Genomic DNA, 20,549 nt, shown 5'->3' on the forward strand with positions numbered 1-20,549 from the left:
AGATACTGGCTATTACACTGAGAATAAAAGTGAAATGAAATATATCTTAATGACAGTCACAGGAATTTGTACAATAACCCTAGACCTTGACAAGTTTTGTAACTATTAAATTATTAAGGTTTGAATTTTCTGGAAACTAATTCATGATGCATTTTATTTTGTATTTGTTTCTTTTAGAGGGATTTTCTGTTGTTGTTTCAAAACCATGTTGTGTATGCAGACATGTTGCTTGTTGGTTTTCAGCATTTTGTTTAACAAAGCTCACATTATTTAAAGAAAGTATCTGTCAATTAAAATTCAGTCCCCTTTAAAAACAAAAACAAAACCCCTCGCAGGATGAGAGATCTGGAACAATTTCCCAATTTAAGTCGGCAGAGGATTAGAAGCTCTGCAGGGAGAAAGTCCAATAAATGAGTTCTCTAATCCCAGAACAGTGGGCATAATCTTTCAGGTCAGGTTTCAGGAAAGCAAGACACTAAATTAATTTGTTATTTTTAATGCAAATATATGTTTAATATGTATTTATGCAGCTCTTGGGCTTATTATTTGAAGAGAATAAGAAATAGCTAGATTACCAGTTTCCAGTTCTTTCATTCCCCAGGTTCACTGTGCACCTTTGAAAACCTCTTCTTTCTCAGCAGTCACATTGTACGTTGTGTTTACATGTAGGCTGACTGCTACCCTTTAGCTGGAAAACTACCTTGAAATTTGAAACTATTAAGAAATGGAAGGGAAGTGTTAAATAAATGTAATACTTTTGATCCTTGAAATATTAATTTTTATATGTGAAATACTAGTCACTTTGTTTTGTGTACCTGAGACCTAGGAAAGCATATTAAACAGGAGAAAGGTGAAAATGAAGTGAGATGCTTTTGCCTCTAGGAAATTATTCAGCAAGATTTTACTTTGCAGTTTAGGGAAGTATGAGGACTAAAACTTGTACTGTGAGGTATTTAAGAAATTGCATGTAGTTCACTTACCAGCCACTGTGGAAGCCTTCGCAGGATTTTTCTCTCAGACATGCTTGTCCTATTCCAGTGTTCTGGGAAACATTTGACGCTGCACAGCTCAGTGCTTTGTCAGATGATCTAGGCCTAATTTATGACCTTGGTGTTTGTGTATGTAGAAAAAGAGAGAGAACAAATTGAACAGGAAAAAAATGATTTTGAGAGAGAGGAGCAAAAATTTCCTAACTCTTGACTGCTGTAAAAATTGGCTCTTCTTTTTCCCTATTTTTCTTAAATATACTGAACTATGTTTGCAATCGTAATTTTCTGTGAATTGAAAAAAACATAAGACTACAGTGGTCTCTTAATATTTTGTAAGACTGATAGAAAACATACACAAAATGGATATACACCATTTTGTCTCTCTCTTCTTCCTTTTCCTTTTTTCCTCTCTTAAGTCCCCAAAATAGAGCAAGGCCTATGGTACTTTTTGCTTCAAAGCCTATGAAAAAGCTTTGCTGTGTGAGCATTTCTGATCTTGCTGAAGTGGGGGCGGGGAGGAGGAGTAAGCTGGGGAAAAAAAAAAAAATCAAACTGATTTGGGTTTTTGAAGATATAAGCGGTATGTGCATGAGTCACCCTTGACATGATTCTGAATAGGGCTTTCAGGATTTGTTACACTGAAGTCATTCACTTCTCCTTGGGAGAAATTAAAACGGAAAGCCTGTCTCCAGCCTGCATAGGTTAAGATTTGCTGACGCAGCTGTTCCGCTAATGGTGAAAGTGTGGTGTAGCTGGTGAGAAAAGGGAATCGCATGAGACCAGCAGAAGGGGGAGCTTTCGGAATATAATGCAATTTGATTGTTAGGCTCCACTTGTGCTCACTGGCAGCTATCCTCCCAGGCTTTTGCAGATGCAGTGCAGAGAGCCACATTTTTAAAGATAAAAGTGAGGTTATAACAACACACTCCTCAGAGAAACATTGTGAGCTCTGGTATGGTGCAGTGCCTCAGTGCGGGCAAGTGTGGGTTTTCTAGTATGTCTGCAACTATTTTGTTAGCTCTTAAATATTCTGTTGCTCGCTGCTTTGTTGTCTAAGCAGACCAGATAGGAAGAAAGCTGTAAAGTGCATTCATTGAGTCAGGATCTGCCATGTCTCTCTGTGGACCACACAGAAGGCACCTTCACCGTTCAATAGCTCTATAGACAGCCCAGTCAAAGCTAACCCTCAGAGTAGTGGAGATCCTCATCTTTTTGGTGTCTGTTAGAGAAGGAAATAAAAGGTGCCCTGAAATATCAAGTAACTGTAATAGAAAAACCAAATATATTTCCTTCTAAACATCATCTCCCATCAGATGCGACTCCATCAAGGTGATGGCAGACAGGGTGGTTAAGGTTATTGGTGCTAGCAGCAGCAGTTGCTGTCCTTTGTGTGGAGGTGTAAAGTATACACATGGACTCCAGGCAAGGAAGAACCTGTGCTTGTGATGAGATGGCACTGCTTGGAGTGGTTGTATGAAATCGTTATAGTCATTACATCTCTGATATTTTATATTATTTTTAATAGTAGTAATAAGTAGATTAGTAGTATTAATTATTAATAAATTAATAGTAGTAATTTGTAGATTGACTTTAGGTAGGGGGCAGACTTCCTTTCTTCCTTCACCACACAGTTGAGTAGATATGGTTGTAGTAAATCGAAAGTTGAAAATGAACATCCAGGAATTGCAAATATCTGCATCTTTCAAAAAGTAACGGGAGCCATACTGGACCTTGTGAGTTTTCATTCTCTGATGAATAATCTATATGTTCTATAATTGTTGCCAAAGGTGTTTCAGATAAACAGTGTTAATTAAGTCTCTGATAGAATGAAGAACTGTAATGTCACACAGGAGATGACAAGGTCATAGTGCTTCATCCTAAGAGGAATGAGAGGAAGCAGCAGATGACATGGAGGTGGAGGAGAAAGGGAAAATGGAAGCTGAGCTGGAAAACCTCAGCTGAACCATGTTTCACAAAATATCCATAGGAAGGCAGAGTACCTGATACTTCCAAGATTAATTTCACGTTCTCATTCTTTTCCTTAAATAATTGTGTAAGCCTTTGTAAAATGGGAAGGGGGAAGGAGTCTTTTTGTTCCTTACTGTTTTTTTGTTTGTTTGTTTGTTTGTTTTAACTCTAAACTCCTAAAAAATCACACTTCTCTTTTTGTTTGATGAAGGGTCTTGGCAAGATTCTCAGAATATTGATTTGACCTGAGACTGAAACTTTGTAGCAGTTCTTGTACCTAATACAAAAATCTGACAACCTGACAGTCCCCCCCCCCCCCCCCCCCCCCCCCCAATACTTGAGATAAAGGTTAAGGATGGGTTCCGGGAATGTCATGACCTGGGATTTTAGGGGAAAAAAATATTATATTTTAAAAATGGAATTATTTAACCTTTTAGAAAAATATCTGCTGAGAGATCTTTGCCCTTTAATATTTTCATGGCATGTGAAAGTAATCCAGAGAAATTCCTTTAAGAGTGCATTTAAATCCCAGTAACAGAAATCAGCTAATCATTTGATAATCATTAATCATTTAGTTATTCATTTTTTTTTTGTTGCCATCTGCACCTGCTGAGAACATGCTTAGATGTTTATATATTAACTCATGTAAATTATGAATATGAGGTGATTATTATTGTCTGAGAAAGACTGTTTTTGTTGCATTCTATTTATAGACTGAAGATGAAAAATCTTAGCTGAAAATATTGCTGTTGAAGTTGTCTGGAATTTAGCCTATGCTTTGAATATGGTTGTGACCTCTTTTTTTTTTTTTTTTTTTTTTTTTAAGGTATAGATTTGGGGATTAACACTGTCAAGTTGGTGTTTCCCATTTCATGTGTATATATGAAAAGTCACTTTAATTTGAATTAGTTCCAAAAGTGTGTAGTATAGATAGGGCACTGGAAAACTAGTTCTAGTTCCAAACAAAAGTGTTTAATTGTCTGCAGAGTCTAGTGTTAAAGGAAATATTTTGCTGTACCTCCACAAAAATATAACTGTTATCATCCATGAATCAAAATCATGCATGTGACCTCTTCTGCTTCACAAGCATCTTTCATATGGTTGCTTTGACACAAGTGCAGGAGCACCAGGGTCAGGTGGTGGCAAGGTATGGGAGCCCACCAGTCTCCATGGGTCACCGAGGACTATCGAGGTGGAATGTCTCTGCTGCAGTGATGACTGTGTCTTTTGCCTGAAAGTAGTTGAAAGCAATACCAGCTTAACAAGGGAGGAACTACTTATTGGTAGGCAGTGGCTTTTGTATGTCATCCTCCTATGTAGCCTCAGCCCTCTCTGGAGCTGTTCTAGTGCAGCAATTCCATCTGTCCATCCATGAAGCAGCATGGTGTGATGTTGCTTCGTGGAGAAAGAGTAACATTCTGAAATACTGAAATGCTTTCTTTTGGTAGGGTTTGTCTCCTCACCCTGTTTTGAGGAAAAACATATTGTCTTTTTAAAGCTTTGGCTGTTTTCTTATGTTCGATGAGGTGTTCTCGTGCTTGCAATGACCGTTCATTTGGATGTTAAGCTGTAGCTGGTTAGAGGGAGAAAAAACAAACAAAACAAACAAAAAAAACAGTGGCTTAACCCTCCATTGATTATGAAGTACTTTAAATTTGTAAGATATAATGTTGATACAGGAATTTTTCTCCCACAGCTGTTCACAGAGAAGCTATTTCTGTATGCACTGAAAATTAAATGTGTTTCAGCTTCCATTTGGTAAAATGTGTTAAAAGAACTAGCTAAATATATTTATTTAATTTCAAGTTCTGTCACTGTCGTCAGGTCTCCACAGCCATTGCAAGGAGCAGATAGTGTTAGAACACAGCTTTATTAGGACATTATTACCTTTGTCTTAAAAAAAAAAAAAAAAAAAAAAAAAACCTTTTGATTCAATGTGTATTTGTTACAAAAGACAGCTTAATGTTACTGAAGTTATCCAGAATTAAATGGTTGATTCTTTTAGATTAAAAAGTGATAGCTAAAATAATTAAATAAGTTTCAATACCCTCCTTATTCCAAGACTGGATAGAACGCTGCTCTGCATTACTTTTGTCATTTTGGCCATCTGCCTCTGAAATGTACAAGAAATGAAGTTCATCTATGATATTTTTTACACCTGCTTACTCTTTATTGGCTTAATGCTAAACTATTTTCCAGAGACCTTATTTTTGCCTATTAAAAGACATCAGTTAATAACCACTATACAAATTAAACTGAGTAAATGGGGGGGGAAGAAGTATGCTGCTGTACATCCAGGAGAACGCTCTTTAAAAATGATAATTATTTAAATGTTGAAACACCTGTAAAAATAATCAAGTCACAAATTACAATGCAATACATGACTTTGGTATATTTAATATAGCATAAAGAAACGTGTAGTGTTCTTGCATACTCTCTTTTTTTGTGAGCAAAGGGCAATAACTCTGGCACATGCAATTTATTATATTTTATATGTAATTTAAAATGCACAAAATAAAATTACATAATATAAACTATCAATTTTTCCATTCATCATCATCTCTTGTAGCCTCTGTTTTAACTAGGCAACTTTCTGTGTTGTAGGACTTTGATGTGCTTTGCTCCAGAAATTGAAGCAGAAATGCTGCCTGTTAGTGCCCCTGTATAACTGTGACACCAGTCTTGGGGTCTTATTTTTTCTACAACTTGCTGGTATAGCTAAATGTCACTATTTATGTCTAGTAGAACTGACTTATTGCAGTAAAAGGGTAGTAGCTATTTTTTAAATCAAATTTACCCTTTTTTTCTTGAATATGATTCTGCAGAAAAAAATGTTTCCATTATTAACAGCACCACTAAGCATTTGCAAGTACAACTCCAAAAAATGATTACTGAAACAAATAACCAAAATGTCAGCAGGTAGCTCCTTGTTTGTGCTTCATTTCCATGGTTTCATACTGTTGCCTCTTCATGGAGGGAGTTACTGTGTATTGCTGCAAGTTTGTGTAAATTGATATTAAAAACTCACAGCGCATATCAGCTAGTAGGAAAACCCCTCTTCAATTAATTTAATTAAAGGGGACTTTGAAGATTTAACAGCTGTGCTGTCTTTAGATAAATAAATAGAGGGATATGTTGAATAAGTAATTCACCTTGTAGATGGGGAAACCAAGGAACAGAGACAAATTAATCAGCAAGTTGATCAGAACATAACAAAACTTGTTTCTCTTACAGACCTATCCCCTGGCTTTGTGTGTTTTGTCTAATGAAAGGCTAGGAAACTTGGACTAATAATTCAGAATTATCAGATCTTTAGATGTGGAGAGGAAAATCTTAGAAATAACTTCTAACATTTTATTGTATTGTCAATTTTAGACGGCATTGCCGTGCAAAGTTAAAATAATACAGAAACTTTGGGCTAAATGTCACTTACAATATCCTTTTCAAATCACATCCAGATGTTTTAAAAGCATCTCTTTTTTTTTTTTTTGTATGTTCAAAAAGGCCTGGGAAATTTTACATTTTGAATGAAGTCAACATTTGAAAAGAAATCTTAAATTTGTACATGAAAAGCAGTATTGTTGTTATTGGTTTAAATGACACTAAATTACTTTCTTAATGTAGTGCGTTTTTTTCTGGAAAATAACTTTGGCTTCTAATGAGTGAGTGGAAAAAAACAGAGTATAGAAACTGATTTAGGTACAAATTGTATTCACAGCTAGTTCATACTAAACCATGAAATTAACTTTATTACTCCCTCTGCTTTTTCTATTCCAGTAGGTCTATTTCATCTCTTTTTTTATATCCCATAAATCTGAACTTTGGCATCCTCTGACATTGTAGAGCTTAATCAAGCAATTTAGTATTCTTACAATGTAGATTTTACTCCAGCCTCTGTATACAACTACTTCTTTTTAGTCTCTTTCTGGCGAACTTCACACAGCTTGAAATTCTTTCAGACCTCTAGCATTGTCTTCTCTAATGTGCTTTATAACATATGCCCTCCTTTCATGCTCTGGTCAGATAACAATGAAAACACTTTGATTGTGAAATCTGGCCCTGTAATAGGAATGGATCGCTCTTCCAACTCTTTAAGTTTTACTTCTCTGAAATATGTGTTGCTGCTTGTGGCAATACATTTTAGCATTCTGCTGCTCTGGAGCTGTATTAAATGTCATTTTAAGCAGAGTAGTTGTCGTTTTTTTTTTTATGATGTTGTTTTTGTTGATCTTCTATTGAGAGCTTCTCCACAGAACTGGAGCACAGTTTCTTAAAGAATATGATCACTTTGTGATTCAAAAAAACAAAGGCTCATTCCAAGAGCTTGGAGACTTGATTCTTTAATAACTTTGTGTGACACCCTTGGAAAAAGTTACTTCATTCCTTGGTAATATCTCATTTTTCCCATCAGGATAATTGTATAATATAAATAAGAACTTGATGTCTCACTAGCAAATCGTACTTTTTGTTCCCACTCCACAGTGCAGCCAGCTCAATATATGTTTTCTTTAGTGTACCAGGTAATCAGGCTCCAATCAGTCCAAATGATTCTATAAAATTATTTTGTATTAAATATTTATTGTCAGTTGCTTTTCTCCATATTTTTTAAATTTATTTCACTTTATTTCTAATATTTGTTGAGATTTTCAGTAAGCGTTATAAAGCCTTAAACTTTGTATCCCATATATAGCTACAAATTCTTATTGATATATGTCATCACCTTGGCAGGACGAACTCTGCTGGAGAAGCTCTTCAGCCAGCAGGAAAATGCACCACAAGAAGAAGCAGAAAAATTATGTTCTCGTATTATTGCAATGGGTCTCTTACTTCCGTTCACCGATTGCTTCAGAGAACCATGTAATCAGAGTGCCCAGCAAAGCACACCCACATTTGATGTAAGTACCGGAAAAGTTTTATTTATCTGTTTTTCAAAGAGGGACAAGTGTGTCACAAATGTTTACAGAACGCAAATGACACATCTGTGCTAGATAACTCCCCCTGCTCTAACACCCCCCCCCCCCCCCCCCCCCCCCCCCCCCCAAAAAAAAAAAAAAACAAAAAACTTTTGATACAAAATCAAGGAAAATCACAGATTTACTGGCATTCCAACTACATTTTTATCTGTGCCTTTGGGCTATGTGGCCTTAGTGCTGTTATTGGTGGTATTTGCATACAGTTACAAAACTTTAGAAGAGATTGTATTGTAGACATCGCCTAACATGCTGTTCCTTCCCCTTGGATAATGAATTCAACATTAGGATGTGATTCTATTGTGCGATACTGTACAATCATTGAAGTTTTACAGTGAACTTATTTATGTGATCCTTGCCATTAAAATTTTAGCTTTAACCATTCTTTGTACTGGTCTATGTGACTGAAAGTTTTTTTCATTAAATGACTTCGAAACAATGTACAAATGTTACCTAATCTACTTAATAGTTTACCAGTAAATTTAAGATCATTTCTACTCTACCCATGAAAATGAATCTTGCTTAGAAATAGGAAATGATTTGATATAAGAGAACTTTTTAACTTTTTTGAAGTCTTTCTCATCTTTGTTGAAGAATAACATAATGCAGCTGGTAAAGGGAATAAGTGTGTTGGGATAAATTCTTAAAACAAACAAGCTTTTCTAGATAACCTAGTTCTTCTACAAAATCACTCAGACAACATTCAGTCTTTGTGTGTGTGTTTTAAGGGTATTTGAAGTATTTTCAAACTTCTAAATTAATTGGAAAATATGAGAAATGGAGTATGGCTATAATAATATTATTCAAGCACCTTAAAATCACTATCCATCTGAAAGTTTCCTCTTACATACTCAATACGTACTCAATAAAGTTATAGGAAAACACATGTTTCTTATTTTTCAGTTTGTTTAAACATTTCTACAATTTTTTCAGTTCTCTTGGTTTTATCATATATTTTAATTAATGTCATCTTCTTTGAAGTTTTTTTTAATAAGTGTTGTATTCAAAAAAGTTTCTCCTCACTTATAAACAGACTTTTATTAAATTAAAAATTTGGAAAGAAGCAGAAGTTAACTGTTACACAATGCTTTATCTAGAGAATTATTATAGTCATCTTTCATTGACCATATTTAACAGTATGGACTGTCTGAAAAGAAACAGGAGTTTAGCCTACAGCCATGTAAACACTGCACCAGTAGTTTAAGATGCTTCTGGTTCACCAGTGATCTCAATTTGAGTTGGGATATTGGTAAGCCACAAATACTGTTTTCTGTACAAGTGCCCTAAATAGATGATGTTCCTGTGAAACAATGTGAGAAGTTGCATAAAGCTTTGTGCATGTGCATGCAACTAATAATGTATCCCTCTTCAAAGGAGCATATATGTGCCTTGAACATTATGATCCAAATATGCATTTCACAGGACACAAATGTGAGATCTGCTACTCCTTAATTTGGGAATGTGTTTCTTCTTCAGCGTTGGAATCCATAGTACAGGAACTCCGTGTTTGTTCATTACAAGCCCTGTAAGGGTGAAAACTTTTAGTACTGCAGTATAAACTCATAGCTGAGAATGTAAAAGTTTGGCTTCTAGATTATCTTCCTTCATAGAGTGAGTAAATTACATATCTTACAGAAAATAAATGCCAAATGTCACATAAGAAAATGAAACAATTATTGTGAAAAAAATGTTCTTGTGATGATGATTATTACTTTTAAAAAAAAAAATAGATGTTACTCGTGTTCCCTTTTGCTACTCTCTCCATGTCCATAGTTTTCTTTTTCTGATTCTTTATCTTTTTTCCATTTACCTCATTAGAACAGGGTTTTAATGTTGACCTAACTGTTGATTTCAAAGACAGAGGAGTTAGACTAGCCTTAAGCAGTATTTAAAGATTTACCAATCTAGAATTAGGAGATATATCATCTTGGACTCCATTCCAAAATTGGGAGCGCAGCCAGTCCCATATTCTTCCTTCATCTCTGAGTTCATCAGACGTGCCGCTTAACAGCTATTGCCTGTAGTTCCATGCTGGATCACCTCCAGTTTGGCTGGCGTCCTTTTCACTCAGCTGAAACTGCTGTCCCCAAAGCTCCTGTAACCCTGTCCTGGTCAGAGGCAGGTTTATCTACCGCTTTGCTATCCTCCCTCCCTGCTACATCCAGCTCTGGTGATTGCTCATTCCTTAAAGTTACTCATGTGGCTGTTTTGATTTTTGTCTTAGTCTGGTTCTTATAAAGCTTCTTCTTATAAAGCTTCTTCTTAAAGCTTCTTCTGGTTCTTATAAAGCTTCTTAAGTCACTCCTTCAGCATGATTTTTTGCTGGATTGCCAATCTTTTTTCTGAAATCTTTTTTTCACTGAAATCCTTTTTTGGATCTCTCCTTTTCTCCTTTGTGACCGATCACATGTATTTCTGAGCTTTCACTTTTTTTTTTTTTTTTTTCCATGTTTCCCCTTTTGCTTAAGTGTAGTCCCACAGTCTTTTTTTTTTTTTTTTTTTTTTGAGTTAGGTTGCAGTTTATGAAAATAATTCAGCAAGCTTTGTTCACTCTGTGATCTATTGCTTATGGCCTGAGATGAATATAAACAAGTTATTTAGAAGTCCTTTTCTTTCACTCTGATCTCCTTTTCTGGATGTCCTCCAGTGAATTTAATCTAACATGGCTAATGCTGAACTCTTGGCTGGCTTGAAATGTTTGCAATTACGCACTGATTATATCCTCATCTTCTTAATACTCATGCTCAGTAGCCAGCTCTAGTTCTCTCTGTCCTGCAAGTATTTGTCCAAACCTCTGCCTGTGATGTCAGTAGCACACTAAGATCTGTCTTTTTTTTTTTTTTTTTTTTCTCAAGATATCATTCCAAGCTTTATTGTGGACCCCATTAAATAAATATATATAACTTATTTTAACTTTCTCATTAGATCCTGCTTTTTCTCTTCTGCACTGCCTGACTGCAATTTTACAATTCATTAAGAGTAAAGGCAACTTTCACAACTCGTGCTTTTTTGGGTTAGCATTATAACAGCTTCTGGAAAACAGTTTAAAATTCTTAACACTTGTATTTCTGGTGTAGGTTATGCTTTATGAAAATGATGCTCATTTCTTTATTAGTTCTAGTTAAAAGTGCTTACTTTGTTAGTATATGTTAAAAGTGAAGGACTAAAGAATACCAAATGAAAACATAAATCTTCAGAGAACTAGCAGCTGTCATGGAATTTTTGCTCCAGAGGGTCTCTAATTTTCAGAAACTTATAACCTGGTCAGATTTTGGATGGATTTTAATGATGATTAGAAATAGCACGTTTCTGAAGTATCAGTGACATTTTTGTCAAATTTTATGTTATAGCCCAAAGGATAGAAGGTGAAGAACTCTTATAAGAGCTTATAAGAAAACTTACGTGTTCTTTCTTGACCCATTGTTATTTCTTTGGAAGCAGATTGTGCCAGATGCCCAGCATAAAAAGTTAGTCTGAGAAATTTGAGCAAATCTCTGAAAGTAACAGAAATAGGTTGGGATTTTAAAAATGATTGCTGTTAAGCACTGGTGGAATTTTTAACTATAGCTTTTCCTACCTGCGCTTTTTATAATAATAAATATTAAGTAAATGTACAATGGCAGAATCATTCTCTAGAAATATGATTTTTCTCTGATAGTTTGCTCCTTCTTTGAGGGGCTGCTAATTATTGGCTCATGGAAGTCATGGCTTCTTACTTGTCGGCCTATCTTTAGTGCTGTCATTCTTCTGCTAGTATTTTGTAAAACAAATTTAAAAACACCAAGCAAGTGAATAAACAACTTATAGAAAGATCGGTTAAAAAAACTATTCAAAGAGTGTTCTCCAAATAATTGCTTGCCTTTTAAATAAATGTAGCCTGTTTCTTTCCTCATTTTAACAGTTGTGACTTGTTCAAAGGTGCTTCTAAAGTTTCAAATGAAAGTGATTGTGACTGAATAGTATGTCAGAAATTAATGCTTTGTGGGAAAATATCAATCCAAAATAATTGTGGTATGTTATTTAATAATCTTATGTAGTGCAGGTGTAGTCCTAAGTAAGTTTTTTTTCACATGGCACCTCATTATATTACCCTATTAGAGTAAAATCAACATAAGGTTGAGCTTTCTGAACAGTTAATCTTTCACAAGAATGTCATCACAGGAGAGTTTTACAGGTAAGTTTTGCAGCCACCTGTTAAGAGGATCACAGTTTTCAGTAAGCAGAGATCTTACCTCCTATTTAGCTATTCTTTGAAGGATATATCACAGGAACTAGGAGAACTATCAGTAATGTCTATAAAAATATGTGTTCACATTAGAACTAAAACTGTTTAGACACCAGTAAAAGCTGACATTTTCCTATCAATGTAAGGCTACTTTTGTTTGTTTCGCTCTTATGAAGAAATATTTACTTCACGTTTGTCTGTATTTTATCCGGAAGCTGAAATGTCTAAAGACTGTAGGTGTCTAGTCCCTACTTCAGAATTCTGATTCCAGACTTTCCAGTTCATATGGTGCAGTCTTAAGCTTTGGGCACTTTTTTTTTCCCTACATAGCAGATTTATGCTTTTTTTTTTTTTTTTTTTTTTTTTTTTTTTTTTTGTTCTAGTAAGCTTTTCAAGTAGTTTAGTTTTAAAGCACTCCAATTCTCAGTGGAAAAAGATAAAATAATTTTGTGATAGAGGCTTTCTATTATCGTTTAGTAAGAGCTTTGAAAAGAATATTAGTCATAGCTTTGTATCCACAGTGTAATTCTTATTTGGGGAACTTTGTCTCTATTGTATGTTAGCAATAAAATGTGCAACAGGTACTCTTCTCATGTGATATGAACCAGCAATGTCATCTTACCTATGTCTGAAATGTTTTTTCAAGACATTTCTGCTGTCACACTTTAAGCTTTGATCTTTGTTTATTTCAGGTATAATTTTGTTTAGTCTAGCCCTCTTTAAATCCTTTTGGTGCTTTGTTGAATGCTGTTATGTGTTTTGAATACTTCTGTTAATGCCATCTTGATTTAGAAATTATTTGTTCATATTCTATAGAAGAGCTAAATAGACATTTTCAAGAGGGTGTCTTTCTTTACTGTGTTATGTTGTGGTTTATAGGTATGTTTGGCAATTTGGAATAAAGACTGCCCCTTGTGTGACTTGCAGGTGTGATGTCTGACTAGGTTGTCGTCTGTTTCTGAATAAACTCTCTGTTCCACGGGGAAGCAGAGAGCCAAACGGCATAAATGGAAAATGCTATTAAAATGTTTGTTTTCCTCTTATCTCCACCACCTATGGTGTTACAGATGTTTTTTTAAGGGAATTAAGACACTTTTCTTTCTGCTGAGTAGTAGCAGATGTTGGGACTTTGCAGGTCAGCTGGAAGAGGGCTTAGTGACATGGAGCTTTTTCTTAATGTTCTTACTAACACTGTTTATGCCGATCTGAAAATTAGTAGTTGAGCAGATTATAGGCAAACCCCTTTCTCAGAAGTCAGAAAGCCAAAACACCATCGATCAGTTTCCAAGGAGCAACTGTCACAAGAATCAACTTCAGCAAGGAGAACTTCTCTTCCACACAAAACTGGCACCAAAGCAGCATTTCTTCAAGCATACTTAAAGTGCTTCAGGAATTAAATGTATAAGATTAAATGTAGTCCTATCTTATGATATTTGTCATAGCAGTGTATTGGGGGTTAGTAGTGAATAAGACTTTTAAGTAAACAAGGCAAAATTGTGGAATAGTGCAGAGAAAATACTTTGTGAATAAGTTGCCTTAATCTGTTTGTCATGTAGTTACCATGGCAGTTGAGTTTGGCTGAATTAAACTCCTCATGTCTCCTCTTCCTTTTCCATTGCCCAGTCATACTTTGTGATGCTTTTTCTTTTGTGGTAAGCAACTCTGATTGTTCCTAAGAGTAGTAAAATGAAAACAGTTGGATGTTCACTGGGCTGAAGTATTCCTATTATGCTGCTTCCTTACTTCCTTTTTTTAAATTTTAATTGCATATTTATTTTATAGTTGTTACATCTGGTCTCATAGACTTCTAGCCTTTTTTTTTTTTTTTTTTTGTCCTTTCTATGTTTCAGTTACTTGTGGTGATGCTACCATATCCACTAACAATGGTGGTATTGTATATGTAGGATGTTGCTAGGTGGTTGGTTTTTTTGTTCATTTTTTTTTTTTCTTTCATTCTCTGGAAAAGAGCTTTGCTTACATGCTTGTTATTCTGAAAAGCTGCTTCAAGAGGCACGTGCTGGATATTAAGTTTATACCACGCATTCAGAATTTTCAGAATCATCATGTGTAAGATGAAGGTGATGGTCACCCTGTCAAATCCAGAGATGTTTATATTTTTTGACTTTCTGTACAGTAGTTCACTTAAAAGATGGAGTGATGGCCATCATTTCTAGCTTCGAGTTGTGAATACAGTGACAGCTGAATTTTTGCATTTTGCATGTCATTTCAAGAGAAAGTTTTTAAAGCAGTAGTAATTACCTTTTCAAATAGAATTGAGGTGAAAGGAATTTTACAATGAAACAGCTTCCTTTGGAAAATTAAAATATGACAGAATCCAAGCGTACTGCAGAACAGTGTTAATGTAGGTGAAATTAACTCCTGATGGGGAAGCTTCTTGCCTAAACTTACAATTTCTGAAAAGAGTGAATGAAGTACTGTTAGATGGTTTAAGTTGATAATCTAGAGGTCCTGGGATGTGTGGTCTTCTACACAGAAGTTTGAATCCCATGGGTAAAGAGATTAGATCTTCGGGTTCTGTTTCATTGTGCACTGTTAGTCACTGTTCTCTCTTCCAAGGAAAGTGGGAGAATCAGTTAAGTTCACCAGCTCAATGTTTTCAGCTATATTAAATCCAAAAGTTATTGGGGAACAGGAAGGCTGAGACAATAATTCTGGAACTGGATAAGAATAGAATCCTTATAAGTGAAATTCTTTCACATAAGAAATGTGAAACTTAAGTTTCTTATTTTCTTTCCCATGACAGCTGTCACTGCTGGTGTATGTTAGCTCTATTGGCCTCCCTCATCACTGATGTTTCAGTATTGTGTCCAGGGGAAGTTTGATGGCATCAGTTTTTCTTTTGGAGAGGAGTCATTTCTGAGTTATCATGGGAAAGAAGCATTTCATGACTTTAGGAAACTGGGAGGTATTTTAAAGTGCAGTATAGAAGCACCTGTTTTCTAAAAAGAAGAAAAAAGTATAATGCTTAGTCATCAAATTTAGTTTATGAATTTACAATGCTACTTCATAGATATGTTACAGTATTCTGACTGATTTGGTGATTTTTTTTCAGCCTTGTAAGGCATTTGTGCTCACTAGTGCAGCCAAAGGTAGCAGAACTGAGAGCAGTGCTTAATACTGCTCTTTACCTGGCAATGGTCAGATAGAGCCTTGCTACAGAACCTCTCCTCAAAAAGTAAACCACTTTTCCCGTTCTTGACAGTATTGATTTCCTTATTTTAAAAGCTGCTAAAAATAAAGCAGTCTCCTGCTGATAAGAGCATTTTGAGGTAGGCTGACTCTAATTTCTCAAACAAAAACCTTGCCTGTCCAATTAACTACTTGCATGCAGTGGGAACGTGCAATTTGCTTTCGTTTTAGAATTTATATACTTAGTATATTGGAATGATTAAACTTCCTGCATTGAAAAAAATTAATTCCATCTGCATGAACTAATGTAGTACAGTCTAAATTACACACATTGTTGCATATCTGTGGAACAAGCTCCTTGGAGTTCTTAGGCTGGAAAACACCTTCCAGGTCATGGACTCTGCCCCCCACCCACTTATCTCAAGTCTCATAAAATTGAATTCTTCTATACGTTTATCTAGTTCCACCTCAAAGGCAGCTATGCTTTTTCCCCTCCCCACTATCCTAGCTCTTCCTATAAGAAGTACATTCAGATACAGATTGATTTAATTAGTAGGAACCTTCTTGTAACTATCACCCTGTGTTTACTCCTGGCCCATTTATACAGGTCTGCTGACATGTCAGTCATTTCTGTCCTCCCCTTTTTAGGATAACTGTGAATGCTTGGGGTTCTAGTGAAAAATTGCATTAGTTTTTTTATTTGAAATTAAATGGTCTGAGAGATAATCCATGATGGAACCAGGCCCTAACACGGGAGCCACCAGGGAAGTTAGTACCAATTCACTCTAGTATAAGAAAGGTTGGAGGTACTGTTAATGTGTTTCTGCCATCTGCTGCTTTTCTGAGCTGAAGTGCAGATGCTATTCCTGGTAGCAGTATGCCTTTGAAACTGCCCCGCCTTTTCCCATCTCACCACATATGATCTGGCTTCAAGTATTTTTCTTTTTCTTGAGAATTTTCAAAATACCCCTGATCAGATTTTTTTTTTTTTTTTTTTTATTTCTAATTTATGCTTTTGTAACATGTTTGGGTAGCCCTATATTTGTTCTTTGCTGTTTCATATCCAGTTTTTGTACCTCTCAACCGTTTCTCACAATGGGTATTTTTGTACATCGAACTGGAAGAAGATAGAGTTGATTTAAAAACCAAGGTGGCATTGAACAGAAGGTTGTATAATCTGCACGTCTACAGGAGCAATACTGCTGCCAGAAGCATGGATACAAGTTTGTGCATCATATTCCTATGTGGTAAATGTGATAATTTTGAATTCAGTCTTTGACACAGGAAGAAAATCCGGTTTCTTAGTGTGAAAAATTGGTGTGGTCCCTTCCCTGAAAGCTCAAGCACCACCACTATGCCTTCTGATGTTTGCTGTAGGTCTTCTCTTCTGGGTCCACCAGTGTCTTTCTTCATGTCATTTATGAGAGGCCCTTACTTCCAGTAGCTCACAGCATTGGCTTCTGTCTTTAAAGATTAGTAGGAGAGTAAGCATATCTTTAGCTCATGCAGTGAAGGAAAGTAATTAATATTTAATATATTTTGTACCTCAAATGTAGTGTTATGGTACCCAAGAATTAAAGTTTATTACAAAAAGACGTACTTTGTGCCTGGTGACATCTGGCTGGGAAGAGAGTGAGTTAAACTACAGATCTGATGGTGTGTATCTTTGTTCTCAACACTAGCATCTATAAGCGGTTAAATGTCTATTGATTGTATATCATCAGATCCTGCAGGCAATTTGCCTCACCCATGTGCAAATGCTCTGCAGTTTTAAGAACCAGTGGAAAGTGCTGTGTAAGGTTATGTGGAAACAAGAACTCTCTTCTTGATATCACATTTAGTGCACTGGACTCAGACAGCTTTAAGCTTTCAACGTCTGCCCAGAAATTAGTCCAAATAAATAAGATTGGGATCGCTCAGTAGAGGAATTCTTATTATTTTTCATCCCAAAGCAGTGCTTTATCCTAGATAGCGGAGTCTGAGCAAGATGAAGTGGAAATTCCAGATGCATTCAAAGCTTGATTACGGTAAGAGAATTCATTGGCTGTACTTATGATATCTAGTAAAAACTGTTTCTAAAATGAAAGTACCAAAGGAAAAATGTTGGAGGTGGAAGTTCATGGATCCTTGCAGTAAAAAAAAATATTAATGGCAAAAGCAAATCTGTCTGGTTTTTATTTGGATTTTTTTAATTATTTATTTATTTTGCTTGAATAGGCTATATGCAGCTAATTCTATTATGTTAAAGGACTTTCTCAAAATGTTCTAATAATCATGCAAATTTATGGCATTATCAATTTTGGAGAAGGAGAAACATGATGGGTCCATTACATTAACTGTCAAGGAATTAAAGACAAAAGGCAAAGAAATTTTGGACAGTGTCTCAAATATTAGGACATTCAAATGATTCATCTCTTAAAGGACGCAGAAGTGGAGATAGGGTTAATCTTTTCCCATTTTAAGTGCAGTTTATTGACTATCAATTCAAAGTCTGGACCTTCAGACTGCCTTTCTGTCATGAGGGCTTTTCATATTTGAAATTCTGTTTATAAGTTTGAAAGTAACCAGAATTTAGCTGATGTTAAACGCTTTGTTAATATGTTGAACACTGATGCATTTTGTCTGTAATGTATGCCCATTCAAGGCATTTTTGCAAGTTTAGATTTTCCTCTGTAAACGTCTGTTATGTTACAATTCTACTTCCTGTCCTTCTCTATGTCAAACAGAAAATTAAAAAAAAAAAAAAAAAAAATCCAAAACCATAAAAATAACAAAATAATAAATGATTTTCTGTACTCACAAATATGCCAGTTTAGGGGAGTCTGTGATGAAGTTGTGTGATGTCTTAACTGTTCATAGTTATATGACATAAATTTTATCAGCAGGAACATAGGTACTTCATGTTTTATTACCCTGCTAATGCATCCCATCTGTACCATAGCTCTGAGACCTACCATGACTTTTAACACATCTTAATTCAAGTAGACTAATCATACTTCAAAACTTATTTGCTGAATGATTATGCTATATTTTTGAAGAACTGGCATGCTGAAATATGTCTAGGAGTAGTTTAATTGTCTTCCTTGTTTATGTTATGTCAGTATCATCTACAGTCTGTCATTTTCTGTTTTATAGCTCTGTGACCCTACAGGTAATCCCCATTGAAAGTTGACTATGCTTACCCAAGTAACCCTCTGCTGTTCTGTGTTCCTTGGACCATGTATGTCTTACAACTCTGAGCGATGTAATAGGCAACAATATTTTGTTCTGGTTTGTTACTGATTATTTTACCCTTGTTGGGATTTTGATTGTGCAGAAAAAAATAAATAAATGGCATTCATGGCTAAGTAAACAACCTGATGTGGTTTTGTATTAAGCTTTTTATTCATTTGCTTTAATTGAAGGTCTGTTTGTCTGAATTTTTACTGTGTTTTTTAATACTGGAAAGACATACGTGTAATAAGCTTCCTTTTCACCCTATTTGCAGCAGTCTATAAACCAGACCATTTTCCTTTATAACCAGCATTTGCTCATTCTAAGGAAGTTGTCCTTAATAGAATAAGGTCTTACCACTCTTATCACAACTTATGTTTAGGCAAGTAGAAGCTTAGTCATACGAAGTAGATATTATCCCCAGAAGTATTAAATGTTTTTTTTTATTTTCCCCGAATATCTTCAGTACTTGTTTAGGATCTGGGTAAAGGAGAAATAATCAAAAGTTTTAAATCTTAAAAATGAAGAATGCAGCAAAACAAATGTATATTACCAATATTTTACTTAGACAAAAGTGTGAATGAGGGATCATAAATGTGATCTTTGTAAGAAGATAGTACTGCATGATATGACTGTTTTTATCCTGTGACTTGATTTTTTCAGTTTTGTACTATAGTATTTTGCATGTTTCCAGGCCAAATATTAGGACATTCATGATCTTGTTGTGGATGTTTTTTGTAGAGTTTACAGTATTAAAAAGGTTTAATCACAAGGTGTGCGTGTTGGTGTGCATACTGAGAGTTGCAACAAAAACTGCTTGAACTGTGGTCAGCTAAACTTTCTTCTGGTTTAAAGCATAAGTAACTGTTTGCTGTGCCTTGCATCAGACAGTCTGGATGTCTCCTACTTTTACAAAGCAGATTAAATTCAAAGCTATTGAAAAACAAAGATATATTTTGATCTGCTCCTAGAGGATTGAGAATAATTTTTTCTTTTTCCAAAAAAAGCCATCGCACCTTCTTAGCTGTCTCTCTATGAATATGGAAATGTAAATGACAAAAATTAACAGAGATTTAAAGAATAAATATCTCCGTTCAATTTATGCTGAAATGTTTCTAGGAATAGTCCTGCTTCTTTTCTGGTTTGCACATTTAATATAAAACAGTATAGAGTATGGACTGAAATATTTTTTTTTTCTCTTTAAACTGTGAACTAGTCCTATGTAAAGTAGTACAGTTGTGATGGACAGAAACTTATCTCTCTGAAAAAGGAGAGATGTCAGAGTTCTTCACATGTTCAAGAAATGCAGAACTGTATTCTAGCCTCTCATTGTGCTGCAGATAAGTAAAAATTTCGTTTCTCTATTGTTAATAGAGATCATTTCAAAATCAGAACATTCAGTTCTTTTAACGCAGGTTTATGCAAAGTCTTTGTAAGAAGATGAAGAGTATATAAAGAAGCCTGCCTTGATATAGGGGTGTATAATGAACTATTTGTGTTGGAAACAAAAGCTTTGATATTTTGAAAATGTCTTCATATATGAACTTCTTAACCATATTTTTCTTCTCCCTCTTTTTATAACCATAGCAAGACCAGCTCTATACTTGGGCTGCAGTTAGCCAACCCACGCATTCATCAGATTACGCTGAAGGAAGCTTTCCAAGGAGAATTCCATCTGTGTGGCCCCCACCCAAACCACCAGATGAAGAACAAGGACTCAAAATTACGGAAACAGGTATATTCTTGGATGCAGACAAGATATATGTATGGCAGGGGGAGTGAGCTTCTGCCTTTTAGAATCCAAGATAAGGCCTTAATATCTTAACTTGTAAGACATACCTGATTTTAAAGATCGTGTATTAGCATCAGAAATACTGTTAGCTGGTATAAATCTAATAAAATATTCAGCAAAAATATATGCCTCTTGTTGACAATCAAGATGTGCATCTGGCATCTGCTGACTAATGGATTTTACCAGATATTTTGACCTCTGTTCTTTTCCAATTTTATATTCCTTCAGAGCCATGAAATATG

General features: G+C 35.2%; 1 protein-coding gene across 1 annotated transcript in view; it reads left to right on the forward strand.

Moving 5' to 3' along the window:
• FMN2 (formin 2) overlaps window positions 1-20,549 on the forward strand; it is a gene marked incomplete at its 5' end in the record, with an annotated part of 152,964 nt that overhangs the window by 11,803 nt on the left and 120,612 nt on the right. Inside the window, 2 exons of the mRNA XM_082756573.1 lie at window positions 7,686-7,852; window positions 20,103-20,250. Of these exons, the coding sequence (XP_082612699.1) occupies window positions 7,686-7,852; window positions 20,103-20,250 (315 nt within the window). The remainder of the gene's footprint in view (window positions 1-7,685; window positions 7,853-20,102; window positions 20,251-20,549) is intronic.

The sequence above is a fragment of the Aythya marila genome, assembly GCF_965140915.1.
Source record: "Aythya marila genome assembly, chromosome: 3".
Taxonomy (NCBI): Eukaryota; Metazoa; Chordata; class Aves; order Anseriformes; family Anatidae; genus Aythya; species Aythya marila.